Source organism: Notechis scutatus, chromosome 1 (genome assembly GCF_049901735.1).
Source record: "Notechis scutatus isolate UNSWTSFEM ecotype Mainland chromosome 1, rNotScu1.2, whole genome shotgun sequence".
In the NCBI taxonomy this organism is placed as follows: Eukaryota; Metazoa; Chordata; class Lepidosauria; order Squamata; family Elapidae; genus Notechis; species Notechis scutatus.
In genome coordinates this window covers 116,922,394-116,939,034 of record NC_142009.1, presented here as the reverse complement: position 1 = coordinate 116,939,034, position 16,641 = coordinate 116,922,394, and the positions used below count along the sequence as shown (strand labels likewise).

General features: G+C 36.9%; 1 protein-coding gene across 2 annotated transcripts in view; it reads right to left on the bottom strand.

The window, feature by feature from the left end:
• Positions 1-10,535, bottom strand: part of IBTK (inhibitor of Bruton tyrosine kinase) — a 47,984-nt gene extending 37,449 nt beyond the window's left edge. For both annotated transcript variants that reach the window (XM_087944195.1, XM_087944203.1), the window contains exons 1-5: positions 10,338-10,535; positions 4,352-4,990; positions 3,581-3,677; positions 1,980-2,104; positions 519-629 (exon numbers count right to left, since the gene is read on the bottom strand). In XM_087944195.1, the coding sequence (XP_087800321.1) occupies positions 519-629; positions 1,980-2,104; positions 3,581-3,677; positions 4,352-4,699 (681 nt within the window). In that variant the 5' untranslated portion in view covers positions 4,700-4,990; positions 10,338-10,535. The remainder of the gene's footprint in view (positions 1-518; positions 630-1,979; positions 2,105-3,580; positions 3,678-4,351; positions 4,991-10,337) is intronic.
• Positions 10,536-16,641: the final 6,106 nt, after the last annotated feature.

Sequence of the window (16,641 nt, the reverse complement as noted above, 5' to 3'; positions counted from 1 at the left end):
AAAGCAACCCATTATTTATGGAATCAACTACCAACACAACTTTTAAATCAAAAAAAGCTCAATATGACCTACTTGTTAAAATTAGAATTACAGCATCCCTTAATTTCTTCAAGAAGTATATATGTAGAAATACACATGAGTATATATATTTGCTTTTATGCTGTATGCCCATGTACATAAAGAGTTAAAAGTATAAGAATGCTATTTTAATATTATAAGACAACCTTATACCCTCCAACTACACTGGACTATTTCCATCATCATTTCCATTATTCCACTATGGAATAAAAGTCTCAAGCTGTGGATAACGGGGGAGTAACATCTGTGTGTGTCCATGACATTCCGGATATGCAATTAGAATTATAGTATATTTAAAGCAGAGTATATTAAACAGAAACATGTTTTTCAATATCTGTAAAATAGTCACTTTTTAAAAAGAAAGTCATACCATGTATATAGCTTAGTGGATCTAAAAATCAATTATTTTTTCATAATCTAAATTATTAGTTTTAAAATACCAAGCAAGTCTGTTGATCACCATGCCCCAAGCGACCTCCTTGACCATGCCCACAAGTATAAACTTGTCCTTTCTGGGAAAGGAACACCGAATGAAATTTGCAGAGTACCACCTAAGGAAAGAGAGATTTTTTTAAAAAGTAAGAACTTGAACTTCATGTAGCTAACTTTTGCAAAGTAATTTGATATTTAAAATCATTTACTCTGTAATAATATGGAAACAAATCCTGCCTCGATTTTAAATATATACTAAACAAATTTAAATAAATTGCACATTGTTCATTCGTAATACTAGATGCCTACACAAAGAACCACTTACTATACTGCCTGTACAGGCATGATATTCCCCTCTGAAAAAAAATCGGGCCGGCCAAGAGACCCCCCCCACCGCGCGCCAAGAAATCGCTGCCCAGCTCCCTTTCGCACCGCCCGCCCGCCTGCCCGCCCGCCCGGCCTCCGCTCGCACCGTTCACCCGCCCGCTGCCCGCCCACCCCTCGCACCACCCACCCGGCCTCCGCTCGCACCGCGTTGCCTCGGGAAGGGAAAGGCAAAACCAGGAGCCACTGCTGCCGTTGCAAAGCGCCGCCGCGGCTCTTCCTTTTTGCCTTTCCCTTCCTGAGGCAACGCGGGACTGGAGCCACGCGGAGCCGTGCCGGCGGTAGCAACTCCTGACTCGGGGCCTCCAAGGGGAGGGGAAGGAGAAGAGGGGGGAAGGGGGGGAATTCCGATTTTAATCAGAAGAATATCATGTCTGCTGTATTACAAGAAAAATTAACATAAGAAAAATATATACTTTTAAAAATTATTTTCTTTATTTTTAATATTTTTAAATGCTTTCTAAAAACAACAATTACCAGGATAAAGCATAACTTTGCATGATTTTATGCATGTGGGTCACTTCCTACATATCCACTATGGAAGGGTTAAGTTCTGCCATTTCTGGCTGTATTCCATGCCAAACCTGACTCTTACAGGTAACCAAGGAGATATGGAACATTGGACGTTGTAAGTGCCCCTTTGTGGGAGGATAAGATGGCAACTCCTTCCTGGAAGTGTGTGCTCTCTTGAAGAAGCCCTCTCTCAGTTGAACCATGCTAAACAACTACTGCCTAGTCTCCATCCTTCTCTTTGAAAAGAAGGTTGTTGAGAGAATAGGGAAGACCATAGAGGAAAGAATGACATAAAAGTTCTAAAAATTACTTCTTGTTGAGGATTTTAGTATAGCATTGGATCAGAAACTAAAGTATTTATGAAATCTGAAAAAAAAAACTGATTTAGTCACAGATGTATAATAAGAAACGTGGGCCAAAAGAATATCACAGCTCTTTTCAAATATTCCTGTTAAGAAGAAAGGAAGCTGCTATGCAAGAACTCCTCCCAACCTCTATGGTCAATCAAGTGTTTACAACTGCCCCCACTCTAGTTTCCCACCTTGCAATACTTTCCACAATGCCTACATTACCTGTTTAATATAAATCCCATTTCGAGGAAAGAAATCCACCGATTCAGGATGATGTCTACTCTGCTGACAACCATGGCCTAAAGTAAAATTAATGTTGTTTCCCCAGGTGTAGACATCTGTGGGATCTAAAGTAAAATGTTAAGTTCTTCACTGCAGTTGTCTCATTTGACATGTGGATGAAATGCATTTTTTTTCTGCTTATGAATGCTTTTCATATATTCCCAAAATATAATTTAGGAATATTAATCTATATTACCATATTATTGCAACAAAATTGTACACCCAATAATTTGCATAATCAAAATTAAGATAATAGCATCTTAAAAGATAGACATATTCAATGTACAACCAGACATATAATTCTATCAAAGCTGAATCAGACATTATTCATAATAGAAAGTGTTGTATTTTCAATTTTTATATTATACTAGACAGTCCATGCCCTATTTCCTGCCTGCTTTCCCATTGAGTTTCCTTGTGGGAAACTGGCAGAGAGCACCAGAGATCTCCCTTATCTTTCCAGCAGGCAGCTAAGTGACTGCTGGAGGAAAGAGAACAAGGGATTGCAAGACTGACTGGGAAACTGTCACAAAACACTGAAAATAAAGATCATGTGACTGCTACACCAGTGCAACAGCAGCCAGTAGCAATGAAGCAGACCCAACTTTCCTTCCCTCGGGACTCATAAGTCCCACATTTTGGATATATTCTGTAAGCCCATTTGAGGTACCTTGGTTCAAAAATTATTGCCCTATGATGCACCATTTTGCTTGGTTAAAGGACATAACAAGAATTTTAGTAGATTATAGATACAAATACATTTCACCTTACAAGTAAATTTTGTAAAATATGTTCCCAAAGGCAAACTGGTGCTACAGTTGATACCAAACCTGATACTTACTTTTTTATTACAAAACAGAACTTAAAAAACAGTGTTTTGGAGGAAAGGGCAATTTATTTAAAAGTAACATATTTTACTAAGAGAATAAGCTGAGCGTACAAGTTCAGAAGAAAAAAATTAGCACGTACCACCAGATGGTATGTAAAAGAGTACAGTAGTAAAAGTGGTAGTTATTGCTATCATTAGATAAAGTATATGGATTATTCCATTTAAAAATGTAATTTAAATTTAAAAAGGTACAAAAGTGCAGTTTCAATATGCTAAGCTAAATTAGCATAAAATTACTTTAAGAGAGTAGATTATAACCTCACCCTTTTTAATAGCAGCAATAATATATACATGATGGTCCAAAATAGGTTTAACAATACCCTCAAGTTGGAATAGTCAAACACTGCAGCTTTAGGATAAAAGATTACTTCTACAAGCAGACATGAAATATTGGAATTCCTGTTTTTCTAATTGACACCTACCCACAATGGATTGAAAATGGACAAGTTAAAGTACTTAACAATGTCCATACGTTGTTTTATGAGAATTGTTTTTAAGACCAAAGATACCAAGGAAGATATTCAATATCTAATGGACTGTTACATTCAAAAGATATTTTAATATAGTCATTGACTATATCTCTTCCCATCATCCCAAAAACAATTAGGTTTATGTTTAAGTGCATAACAAGCCTCTCAGTATAATGACAAACCTGTATTCTTGAAGGTAACGAAGGCTGGCCTGTCTTTCATAACAAGATCCAAAGCAGACAAGCCTTCTTTATCCTGAACATACAAATTCACACCATGCTGAAAGCAAGGGGGAAATATAATGAATAAAATGAGACACTGCACTAAACCCATAGTACACAAATAGAATAATGTACAAACCCTACCCACTAAGCCATGTCAGGCTAAACAATCCCCAACCTTGTTAAATGCAGTAATATTTTTGACCAACTACTACTATTTACTACTACTTTCTTCATTTTTACATTCACACATTGTCTTCTCTTTTCTTTCACTTTCTCTGGCAAGTTAAATTCAATTATTGCACCCCTAAAGTAGGGATATTTAATAAAGCAGTTACCAAATACAGTCTACATAACACAATCTAGAATTACTCTCTAGTTTAAAGCCATTATAATAGATTTAAAAAGGCAAATCTGAATCTATTATCTCATATATTTTTCTACTTCACTTAACTTGATTGAGAAATAAATTTCTTTCCAATTATTTTTAATTCTTCAACATTTGTGGGTGGGGGGCCTTTTTGCTTAAACATTTTGTCGAAAGACCAATCTAGTTACTTTATTTAGCACTTCAGCAAACAGCTAAAAGCTATGTGTAAATAAATGAAATATTAACTACATGGGATCTGTGAACAATGCAACCAGCATCTGTTTATACTTTTTTTCCTTTTGCCCACTATTTGATTTCAGGCTTAGCATAGATTCGTAATGTTAATAAAAGCTGTGAAATACCTTTAGCAATGACCACGCACAATCTATATGGCCATAGAAAATGCCACGATGCAAAGCTGTCCATCCTGACTCCTTGTCTTTGGCCAACAAATCCACTCCATTTGTTTCTGCCAACCAGTCCAGCACTCCTTTTTTACCACAAGAAGAGGCAATATGCAGGGCATTCCTACCAAACGTATCCTTGCTTGTTGCAGCATTATAGCAGTGAGAAGTAAGGAAGGCTTTGATCTGACCTTCACTTCCCCGAGTCACTACTGAAACAATATCTAAAGCATGCTGTAATGAACGACACTTTGAGGTACAATCAGGCACCAAAGAACTCATCTTATTCCCTGCTGAACTGTTCATTTATGCAAGATGTGGTCCTGCAAATTCTCCCTTTGCTCTTTCTTCACAAGAGGTTCATGATTTCCACATTTCGGGCAGCTTCCATGGGAATCTTTGTGCTATTAAGGCTTGATATTTAAAAAAATAAATAACTTTATCAATATAAATTCACAGTTTTATTTCCTCATTTTAAATCTAAATATATTATTACTGTCCAGAAAAAAATATGACTACAAAAAGCAACACACGGAGGGGGGGGCTCCCCCTCCACTCAGTCTAGTTCTTTCAGATAGCCATAATTGCACGAGAGACCTGTAAGAAGAAGAGATAAAGAAGAAATAGATTAGACTATCTTAACATAGTAGAATTGCAGTTTCTTTCTTTTCTTTTTTTAGAAAAAAAGCAACATTTCAAAATCAAAATTTCTACCACCACCACCCCAATAGTTTTCACCCCAATAGTTTTTCTATTATCTGCAGGTGTCACATTTTTCATAATATTTTAATTAAAACTGACAGTCAGCTCATTTGCAGATTGGCTTTTCTGCAAATAAATACAGCATTTTACCACAAAATTTAAATCATTACTATTCTCTTAAAAGGAGACATAACTTTCTGTCAAATAAATTCAATTGAGGATTTTATTCAAAGCTTGGAGAAAGACTCAGGTTTTGAGGGCTCATTTAAGGAGGGGGTACACAAAAATATGAAACTGATATAACATTTTTCCAGGGGGCAGGTGCTATGATAGTGAAGATCTATTTCTTTTGTCCCATCAGATGATAGTGTTTAATAAGGGGACCTGAAGCAAGCCAACTTTGCCTGACCATAGAGTATGGAGAGTATAAATTTGGCAGCAGGGAACCACACCCAAGAGGATGGATGCATCTGAATATGTGATCCTGACAATTACTGTCATGATGAGATTTCAGTACTTTGATGCAGTCTTAATTAGCAGTTCCCAAAACAGCATTAATAGTGACACTGTAATACTCATTTGTTAAGATCCAATCAAGTAAATGTTACACATGATATTCACAGTGCTTAATCTCAATGGATATGTTTTTCTTTTTTAATTATTTCTTTTTAAATAGAACTCAATCCTCAATTGAATTTATTTGACAGAAAGTTATGTCTCCTTTTAAGAGAATAGTAACGATTTAAATGTTGTGGTAAAATGCTGTATTTATTTGCAGAAAAGCCAATCTGCAGATGAGCTGACTCTCAGTTTTAATTAAAATATTATGAAAAATGTGACACCTGCAAATAGAACCCTCAAAATTTTTCATATATTTTAATTTTCATAATTGATATCCATAATGGGTGCATTTTAATAGTATTTTGATTTAAAAATTGAGAGTCTGCTTATTTGCAGATGGGTTTATCCATGTTTTGTTGTTCGTTGCGAAGTCATGTCCGACCCATCGCAACCCCATGGACAACATTCCTCCAGGCCTTCCTGTCCTCTACCGTCTTCTGGAGTCCATTTAAGCTCACACCTGCTGCTTCAGTGACTCCACCCAGCCACCTAATTCTCTATCGTCCCCTTCTTCTATTGCCCTCAATCTTTCCCAACATTAGGCTCTTCAGTGAGTCCTTCCTTTATCCATGAGTACACTCAAAATATGTGGGTAGTTTTAAAAACCACACACACACACACACACACACACACACAGAGTGACATAAATCTGATTCCGTAGCAGTACAATTCCCACATGGTCATAGCGTCCTCGTGTCATGTGATCATCATTGGCACCTTCTGACAGCTTCCTCCTTGACTTTGCTTATTGGAAGCTGGCAGCAAAGGTTGCAAATAGTGATCTATAACAGGATGCTGCAATGTCATAATTAAAAACCAAATTAATCACATGACCATGGAGATGCTGTGAAACTTCAGGTATGAGGACCCACCATAACTCTCCCTCATGCAGCACATCCTACCTTTGAAATGAACAAGTGACAGTTCAACAAGGACTACTTGTATTTGTAGATAAACCCATCTACAGATAAGCCAAAATTCATTTTGGGGGTGTATTTCACCATTTAAAATTCTAAGCTCAACCATGAGTATATTCAATGTCTTTATATTGATTTAAAAATAAATTAAAAATATGTTTAAACACCAGAACAACTTTTTAACATATTATGAAGTAAATTTTATACGAAAGATTCTCTTTTAAGGAGATAGGAGTACAGGAATGGCAATAAATTTAATCATATCCATGTTAGAAATACAATAATGTGTTTAATCTAAAAGCATTACAATTGACCCCCAAAGCATAATGTATTCTAACCTCATAGATTTCAGATATACCATTCAGAATATCAGCAAGTATGGAATAAAATCTAAACACATTTCTAACTTCTCCTTTCTGAACATGTTTACAAACAATAGAAAGAGAACAGAGTCCTTTGTCACAGAACAAAGAAACCTGCAACAAATCTCATGACTATTTAAAATGAATCAACAAATAGAATGCCAAGTAGCTTGCAACAATGCAAGTGCCTGTGTGTACCAGAAGCCTCTCAGAACACTGAATTATCCAATAAAGTAATTACTGGTGCAATGGCTTATGTACCTTAAAACCTTATATAATTCTAGTATGTAATATCTTTGCAGCAAGTGTTCCATAGCAACTCTTTCCTTCAAGACAGTTTATCCTCAGGATTTGAGAGAACAGGCCCAACTCAGATTTGAAGTAGTTCCCAACACCACAAGTTACAACTTTCCAAATATGAACTTCATAACACCTTTTAGCAAAGTGACATCAATCTCTGATTCCGTAGCAGTAGAGAATGATTAAGTCATGTATTTTATAGGAAAAGAACCAAATCACAAACAAGATCCTCTAAAGCTATGTGGTTAATTGTTAGCAGATGGGCAGATTAAAAAAAACTTTGTAGAAAAAACATGAAGCAATAAATTTTTGATTTTAAAAAAATCAAAGCCTTGCTGCTTTAGACTGCATATTTAGTCTGAGATGCCAGTTAAAGAAATAAATAAAAATAATAAATAATAAAAATTCACTTACTTTAGATAAGCATGCAATTTAAAGCATTCACAGTATAGTATTGCTTGTTTCTAATTTCTCGTTATTTTATTTTGCTACAGAACATTTAGATTCATTCACTTTTAATCATTAAGATTTTATTGTAAGTTCATATTATTGGAGAATATAATTGTATCTCCTTTTCATTTTAAATAAGAAAGGTAGGGTCTTATTTTAAGGTTTGGCTAGGGGGACAAACTAATGGGAATATATATTTAGACCTCCAATAAATAAATATTTTACTAGTTTCTTAGAAGCGACAAACACTGTTCTGAAACTAGCATTGTAAAAACATTAACTCAGTTCTGAAACTCAGTTAAGAGCATTTTGTAAGGGATAGTTGTAATGACTCAGGAAAAAAACAAGGAAGAGCAATGACAAAATTCAGTTAAGCAATAAAAAGTGTCACAAAACAATGAACAAACATTTGATATTTTCATGATTTTTATAAAAGGAGAAAAATGGGGGGAAAAAACCTTGTAAATTTCAAAGTCACCATTTGGACATTTAGTCACAGTACAGTCATGGTCTAGAAAAGAAAAATAAGACCTGAAAAACTGTGTGAACTCTTCACAATGCAGACAGACAACCATGCTATTACATGCTACCTTTTTATTCCAAAATGATACAATGGTACAAAAGCTAAGTGTGGTATAAAAGTTAAAGTGTTGGACTGGCATCAAAAAAAAAAAAAAAAACCTAGGGTCAAGAGCATATTCAACCACAATTCACTGGGTGACTTTGGACCAGTCATTCATCCTCAGTCCAACCTGTCTCACATGGTTGTTGACTGAATGTTAGCTCACCATCTTGAGCTTTTGAAAGAAGATGAGATAAATGAATCTCATAAATAAATACATAAAACAACCGTGGAATGCATTGGAAGTTTTTTGGGGGGATTGACAGATCTCTTCAGGAGATTTCTTCCCTTAAAAAATACATTGCATTTTCTATTAATAGGTAATGTTACTTGTTACTATATGAGGACTGGGTGTCTTATATTAAAGAAAATCAGTGTAGAATTATTTTGAGCTTTTTCAAATATCTTTCAATTTTGGGACTGTGAAGCTCTGTGTAGCATTCTTGGACTTCTCCAAGGATCTCCTTAATAGCTTGTTCCTTCTTTCCCCATTTAATAGCTCTTTCATACTTTCCAAGGCCAACTCTAAACCCCTTTACGTTCTCTTTGCTACTAACAGATGTCCAATGTTATATATTTCATAAATTTTACCAGCGTCTCAGTACTAGTACTGTTAACACTATTGATGTCAGAGGGAAAAAGTATAAAAAGAGGCACATCAAAATGCTTCAGTCACTCAACCCATATCAAACATTCTTGTGGCTTGTAACTGGGATTCATTTTAAAATATTTGCTCAGAGCCAACAAATTACAGCTAACTAGTACTTATCTACCAATAGTTGGCCTACCATGTTTGGAACATAATTCACTTAGTTTCCTAACCATAAAATACAAATTTTTATTCTAAAGAACCACATTACAACAAATAAAATAGTGAGGATGCCAGAGAATCAAGAAATTACCAAGACCAGCATAAAAGAAACACAAACCCTAAACAATGTTTGAAAGTGAGATGGTCAATGCTAAATTACATATGATGGATGGATAGACACACAGACAAGTACATGTACACACACACACACTTCCTTGTTTCTCAGTATTTTACACTCATTTCTAAAAGCCATCCTATCTGAGGATTAAGGGGCATGAAAGCTAATACACCTGGAGATCATCAAGCCCACTAAGGTTGATAAAGTGATTGATCACTCTAAAGTTGAAATATTTCCATATGAGATATCTTTCTCACAACGTAGAATTCCCTCTATTCTATCAAGATAAACAACCTGCTAATGTGTAGCAATCATGCTACCAGGATAAAAAGAGTCAGGAGCTCCTGACCTCAGCAACAGAAACATTAGAGAGTCAGGTAGTATTTAGCATTGACAGTAAGACAAACCATAGTGCAAAAAAAAAGCTGCCCAATATGCAACCCACGAAACAGTGCCATTTTACTTCAGGATCAGAATCAGGAGAACAACAATACTGCTCTTGGGCAACTGCAGAATACAAAGTCTACTTCCCCCCCCCCCCTCCAAAAAAAAGGAAAATGCAAAGGCAGGGCCCTTTTTTTGTTACCATGATTCATAATTTTTGGATATGCATTACTGTAACCCAAGGAAATGCCGTTTTATTCTCCAGGAAAAAGAGGCAAGACTTAACTCTCGTTCCTTTTATATACTTAACTAATCTTTCTCCAGCCATTTTCACCGTTTGCACCGACTGCAGGCTTCCCCCTCTTTCTGATCTATTGAGATCAGCAATACACACACAGAGAGAGAGAGAGCTTTAATATCTCTGTGACGTGCAGAAATTTAATCCGGACACCTCGTTCTTCTTGCCCATACTTGGAAACTCTGCACCTGTCGGATTTCTGCCTGGAAATCGGTGTGAAAAGCAGAAGCCGCCCCCTCCGTGGGGGGAGGTTGTTTGAAGGTGCGCTCGCTAGTCCCGCTCCCCGCACCTGCCCTCTCCGGCCACCCGGCTCCCCGCGCTCGCCCCCGATAAGTTTTCCCTTTTCGGGACTGCCTCACCAGTCGCTAGTTGAAGGAGCTAGAGCGGTTACAGAAGGACGTGCGCTGGAGGGCCGGGAAACTCATCCTCAGTGGGTCCGAAAGGCGCCGGGCCGGTTCAGGACGAGGCCACGGGAGGAGGCGGAGAAGGCAGAGAAGAGCCGCCACGGCTGCAACCTTCCAAACGCCGCTGAGGGTGGCGAAAAACACAGAGGCGGCGGAGGACACGGGAGCAAAGGAGCGCAGGATTGGGCAGCGTGCTGAGTATTCCGAGTGCTTATTGGCTGGTGGGAAGACTAGCCTCCGGCTTCTGCCCAGCGTTGAAATGGGGGGTTTGACACGCGTAAAAGGGCGCTTCGGGAAGGAGGCTGAGGATAAGGAGCGGACAATAGCGGCTACGCTATTACCCCTGAATTGCACGCCGGGTTGGTGTGATTTGTAGATCCAGAAGCCCTTGTGTTTCCTCGCTGAAGTATATAAAGCATGGTATATAAAATCATACATTGCAATGTCCTACCTGTCAATGAATACTTCAGCTTCAACCATAACAACACAAGAGCACACAATAGATACAAACTCAAAGTAAACCGCACCAAACTTGATTGCAGGAAATACGACTTCAGCAATAGAGTGGTCAATGTCTGGAATACTCTACCCGACTCTATAGTCTCTTCCCCAAACCCCAAAAACTTTAACCTTAGACTGTCTACTATTGACCTCACCCCTTTCCTAAGAGGTCTGTAGGGGGCGTGCATAAGCGCACCATCGTGCCTACCGTCCCTGTCCTATTGTTTCTCTTATTCTTTTATTTTTCTTATATGTACCCATTTTATGTATTCACAACTATGTATACACTTATACTTATTATCTTGTAAACAATTGGCAAATCAAATAAATAAATAAATAAATATTCCTTAGAAGACTATTTAGAGGGGTCCTTGGTGCTCCCTTGAGCTTGCTGGTTTTGTTGCAGGCATTTTATTACCCAAACGAGTCGGCATTAGCAATAAACACTTATATATTGCTTCACAGTGCTTCACTACCCTCTGTAAACTGTTTATTATTATAGCATATTGCCTCCAACAATCTGGGTCCTCATTTTACCGATCTCAGAAGGATGGAAGGCTGAATCAACCTTGAGCCTGGTGAGATTCGAACTGCCAAATTGCAGGCAGCCAGCAGGCAGCAAGAATTAGCCTGCAGTGTTGCATTCTAACCACTGAGCCACCATGGCTCACCATCAATGCTAGTCTGGAGCTTGACTAGCACTGACAGTGTTGCCTAGTTTGGGTAATGAGATGTCCGCAAGAAAACCAGCAAGATCAGAGACCACCAAGGACCCTTCATGTCACCCCTGAACTACAAATATTCCCTTTTATTGACACTATCCAGAATTAGGCTGTGATTAACAGAGCTGAGTGCATACCTTCTAAGACCCAAACAGAATAGAGGTTGGAGGTCTAAAAGGCTGTTGGAGGTCTTCTACTCCAACCCCCTACTCAAGCAGGAGATGCTATTTCAGACAGGTGGCTGTCCAGTCTTTTCTTAAAAACCTCCAGTGATGAAGCACCTACAACTTCTGAAGGCAAGCTGTTCCACTGGTTAATTGTCCTCACTGTTAAGAAGTTTCTCCTTAATTCCACGTTGTTTCTCTCCATTAGTTTCCATCCATTGTTTCTTGTCTTGCCTTCTAGTACTTTGGAAAATAAGTTGACCCCCTCTTCTTTGTGGCAGCCCCTCAAATACTGGAATACTGCTATTCCAGTATTTGAATATGAATTCAATGGGCTTGCTCTGCAATAAAGGACTGCATAGATGCGAGGTGGCAGGAAAGGAATGGGGAATACCTTTTCAAGGAAATTGCAAGGAACCTGTGTACTGAAGCTCTAACTGTGCACGTTTTAGTGGGAATAACTACTGTTTTATTAACGGCCCGCTGCTGATTTTGAGGAAACTACGTGGGATCAGATGATAAACGGCTCAGAATCCCAGAGAAGTAGGCTAGTCTGGGAAGTTAAAACTTCCCAATTTGAGGGAAGTGTAAAATTCATCTTCTATAAACTCAGCCAGTTATGGACTTAGGTTTCAGTTGCCCAAATGAAACACGACATGGACAGTGAAAAACATAAAGTATGTAATTTAGCTTTAAAACAAAATTATATGAGCATTCTTCAAAACATTCAGCTAATTATTGTCAAGAGTGTGCATGCTATTGAAAACAAACTGTCCAAGATGAAGGAATCATCTCTTAAATAATCCAAACTTGAAAAATTCAAATAATGTCATAATCAAAAATATAGCATACATGTTTCCCCCCATTCAGGGTAATAATTGCAAACCTAACGGTTTGTCCTGCAAAAAAGAACTGGCATTATAATGATTATAAACATAATAAGAACAGACTTCAGCATCCTAAAATGTAGGAACACGCAACTTTGTAGGACAATATTTTTGTTGTGAAGAGTTTTGAGTCTCCTTATGAAGAAAAGAATTTTTGCCCTACATGTTTTAATAACAAATTTAAAATGTATTCCTATTCCACTAAAAAGTTTACATAAGAGACTAATCTTATTAGCTAAGCTGTTTGCCTATTTTTATTGATGACATCATTTTGGATATGACTTAAGGGATAAAAAGGCTTTGTGATTATATTTTATAACACTCAGCCTCACCCTCTTAATATTGTGCTGACTTTGAATGCTGTAAATGGCTGTATCAACGGTCATCAATTTGAAACAAAATTAATATCCATAATTATCCACATCAAAGTGATATAACACTAAAGTGAAATACCTGGGAATACCACTGACAGCAAGATGTGGAACACTTAAGGAAGATAATTATTATAGACGAAAACAACAGATTGCGACAGATTTAGACAAATGGAAAAATCTACAACTATCCTTGATAGAGAAAATATCGACAATTAAAATGAATATATTACCAAGAATATTATACTTATTCCAGACAATTCCAATAAAGTTAGGGAAAGAATATTTTGAGGACTTAAATAAAATGATGTTGAAATATATATGGCAGGGAAAAAAGACAAGGATTAAATTAAAATTGTTACAAGATACTAGAATGAGAGGAGGTTTTGGATTACCCAATTGGGAACTATATTGATGTGGATTGATGTATTGATGTGGATGAAAGAATGGATTACTCTAAGAAACATTAGACTGTTAATATTGGAAGGCCACGATTTATAATTGGGGTGGCATGCATTTTTATGGTATAAGAAAAGTAAGGCACATGTTTATTTTCAGAGACATTGTATTAAAGATGCTTTATTGTCGACATGGGAGAAAATAAGGGAACAATATTATCTGAAAATACCAGTCTGGTTATCAACAACAGAGGCATTTGTGTATCCAAATCAGAGGTGGTATTCAGCAGGTTCTGACCAGTTCTGGAGAACCGGTAGCAGAAATTTTGAGTAGTTTAGAGAACCGGGAAATACCACCTCTGACTGGCCCCGCCCCCATCTATTCTCTGCCTCCCGATCCCAGCTGATTGGCTGGGTCTTCTTTGGTTGCCCTGAAGAGGAAAACAGAGCTGAAAGTCAGGTTAGTGGGGTGGGGAGGAAATGGGGATTTTGCAGTACCCTTCCCCTGCCACGCCCAGCAAGCCATGCCACGCCCACAGAACCGGTAGTAAAAAATGTTGAATCCCACCACTGATCCAAATGTTTTAAAATGGAACATATTGTTAGATATGATGTTTTAAATGAAAAGGGTGAACGCAAAACAAGACAAGAATTAGATGAACAAAGGATAAATATGAATTGGTATTCATATATGCAAATACATTCTAGTTATGAAAAAGACAATAAGATAGATGGGTTTTATCAAGAATTGACTGCATTAGATAAAATCTTGACAGGTACTGAAGAGAAAATGATTAAAAATTGTATGGTTATCTATTAGGAGTGAAACTAGAAGAAGAACAGGTTAAAGAAACGATGATTGCTTGAGGGAAAATTTTGGATATGGGCTAGATTTGGATAAACGGCAGAAATTATGGACTAGAAATTATAAATTAACAATGTCGACAGCCTATAAAGAGAATTTGTATAAGATGTTTTACAGGTGGCATCTACCCCCGACAAGACTACCAAAGATGTTTAAAGATAAATCGGCAAAATGTTGGAAGTGCCATGAGATACCTGGATCATATTACCATATGTGGTGGACATGCACGAAAGCTAAAAGATATTGGACCAAAATACACACATGGTTGGAAAAAATAATAAAACAACACATAGACATAAACCGAGATATTCTTATTGGCCTGAAAGCTATAGTAAACAAATATCATATTTTATTATTAATGTATTAACTGCAGCTAGAATTGTATTTGCTCAAAATTGGAAAAATGAGAAAATTCCAACGGAGGAGGAGGTGATTAAGAAAATAATGGAATGTGCAGAAATGAGTAGATTAACATTAGCAATTAGAGAACAAGAAGAAAAGGAGTACTATAAGATTTGGGAATTATTCTATGGATGGCTAGAAAATAGAGTAAGAAATTAAAGGATATTGTATTAATAACGATATACTAAAATTGATTATTTTTGGATAAGCTTCAATATGAATATAATTTAGTAAGATTTCAAATTTGCCCTTAAGAACAGTTTGAAATTGAAATAAAAACTTAATGACAATGTAATAATGATATAAGAGGATATATAATGTTGACTATAATATAATATGAAGGTAAACTTAATAAGAAATGTATACCAATATTATTACATGCACAAGATATATGTATCCAACCGACACACTGTATATTTGAAAGATGGGTTTTATTTGTTGTTTTTGTTATTTTAAAAAATTAAAAAAAAGGTGATATAACACTATTAGATTGAAATCCCCATTATATAAATAACATCACAGAACACAACGCAGAACAATTTGATTGGCTCCATTAGCCAATTCACTGATAGAGCAGAGAGGATTATCTTTACATATATACAAGCCCAAATTGAGCAGCCAAATTTTATTTTTTGCTGCATGAACTCAGCCCATATGGTTAGTTTATGGATCAGCATGTCATGTGACCCACAAAGTTGGGCTAGATTAAACTATGGATAAATTCATCATGGCTAAGCATGTGATGTGAATACAACCAGGGTTTCAGGGCCAATAGACATATACTGTACAAGATCACTTTAGTGTTCACCTTTTGATACCATGCAGCCAAAAGTGTAAAATGATTTAACTACAAGCAGTCCTCGACTTAACAACAGTTTGTTTAGTGACCAAAGTTATAACAGCATTGAAAAAGGGAACCTGTGACTGTTCTTCACACAACCATTGCAGCATCCCCATTGTCACATTGTCAAAATTCAGATGATTGGCAACTGACTCATATTTATGATGGTTGCAGTGTCCCAGAGTCATGTGATCACATTTTATCATCTTCTGATAAGCAAAGACAATGGGGAAGCCAGATTACAGAATAACAGAATAATAGAGTTGAAGGGACCTTGGAAGTCCTCTAATCCAACCCCCTGCTCAATATACTATTTCAGACAATGAGAATGGTTTATTTTCTTTTTTTAAAAAAACCTAGCGATAGAGCACCCACAATTCTGAAGGCAAGCCATTCTCCTAGTTAATTGTTCCGTTACTAACTGCAGTGGCAACTGTGGCAAGAAAGGTTGTAAAATGGAGCAAAATTCATTTCACAATTGTCTCGCTTAGCAATAGAAATTTTGGGCTTAATTGTGATTGTAAGTTGAAAACTACCTGTATATGATTTTTATTTTTATTTTGGCACTAAGCTCTGCTAGCTTTGTCATGGTTTCCTTGCATGAATGCAGTGAGCATTGCAAAGGGGACTGTGGACTTTGCTTAATTAGGACTGAAAATAGCAAAATCTCCAGAAATATAACCCTGCCTCACAGAATATAACAGTAGGAGGGACTAACTGTGAAGAAGATACGAAATGCTGTACACATTCCAGAATTTGCAGTCATTTGTGTATTGTAGTCCCAGCACTGTCAGAGGGATGACTGACCTAACAGAAGAAAAAAAATTCAGAGACATCTTTGTTTTCATAACTGATATAGGGCTGACTTCACACATACAGATTTCAGTTTTAGCCAACTCTCTTTAGAAAAAGCATAGGCAGCTGGCATTTTGGGACCAAAGCAAATGAACAAGAAAGCAAACAAGAAGAGTTTTGTGAGGATCTTTAGCAGAGGGAGGAACAGGACAATCAAATCTTGCCAAAAAAAATGACATCAATTGGCGAGCACTGGTGATTTATCAGATGAGTGCTATGTTTCCAAACTGGAAGAGTAAAGTAGTTACTCCTA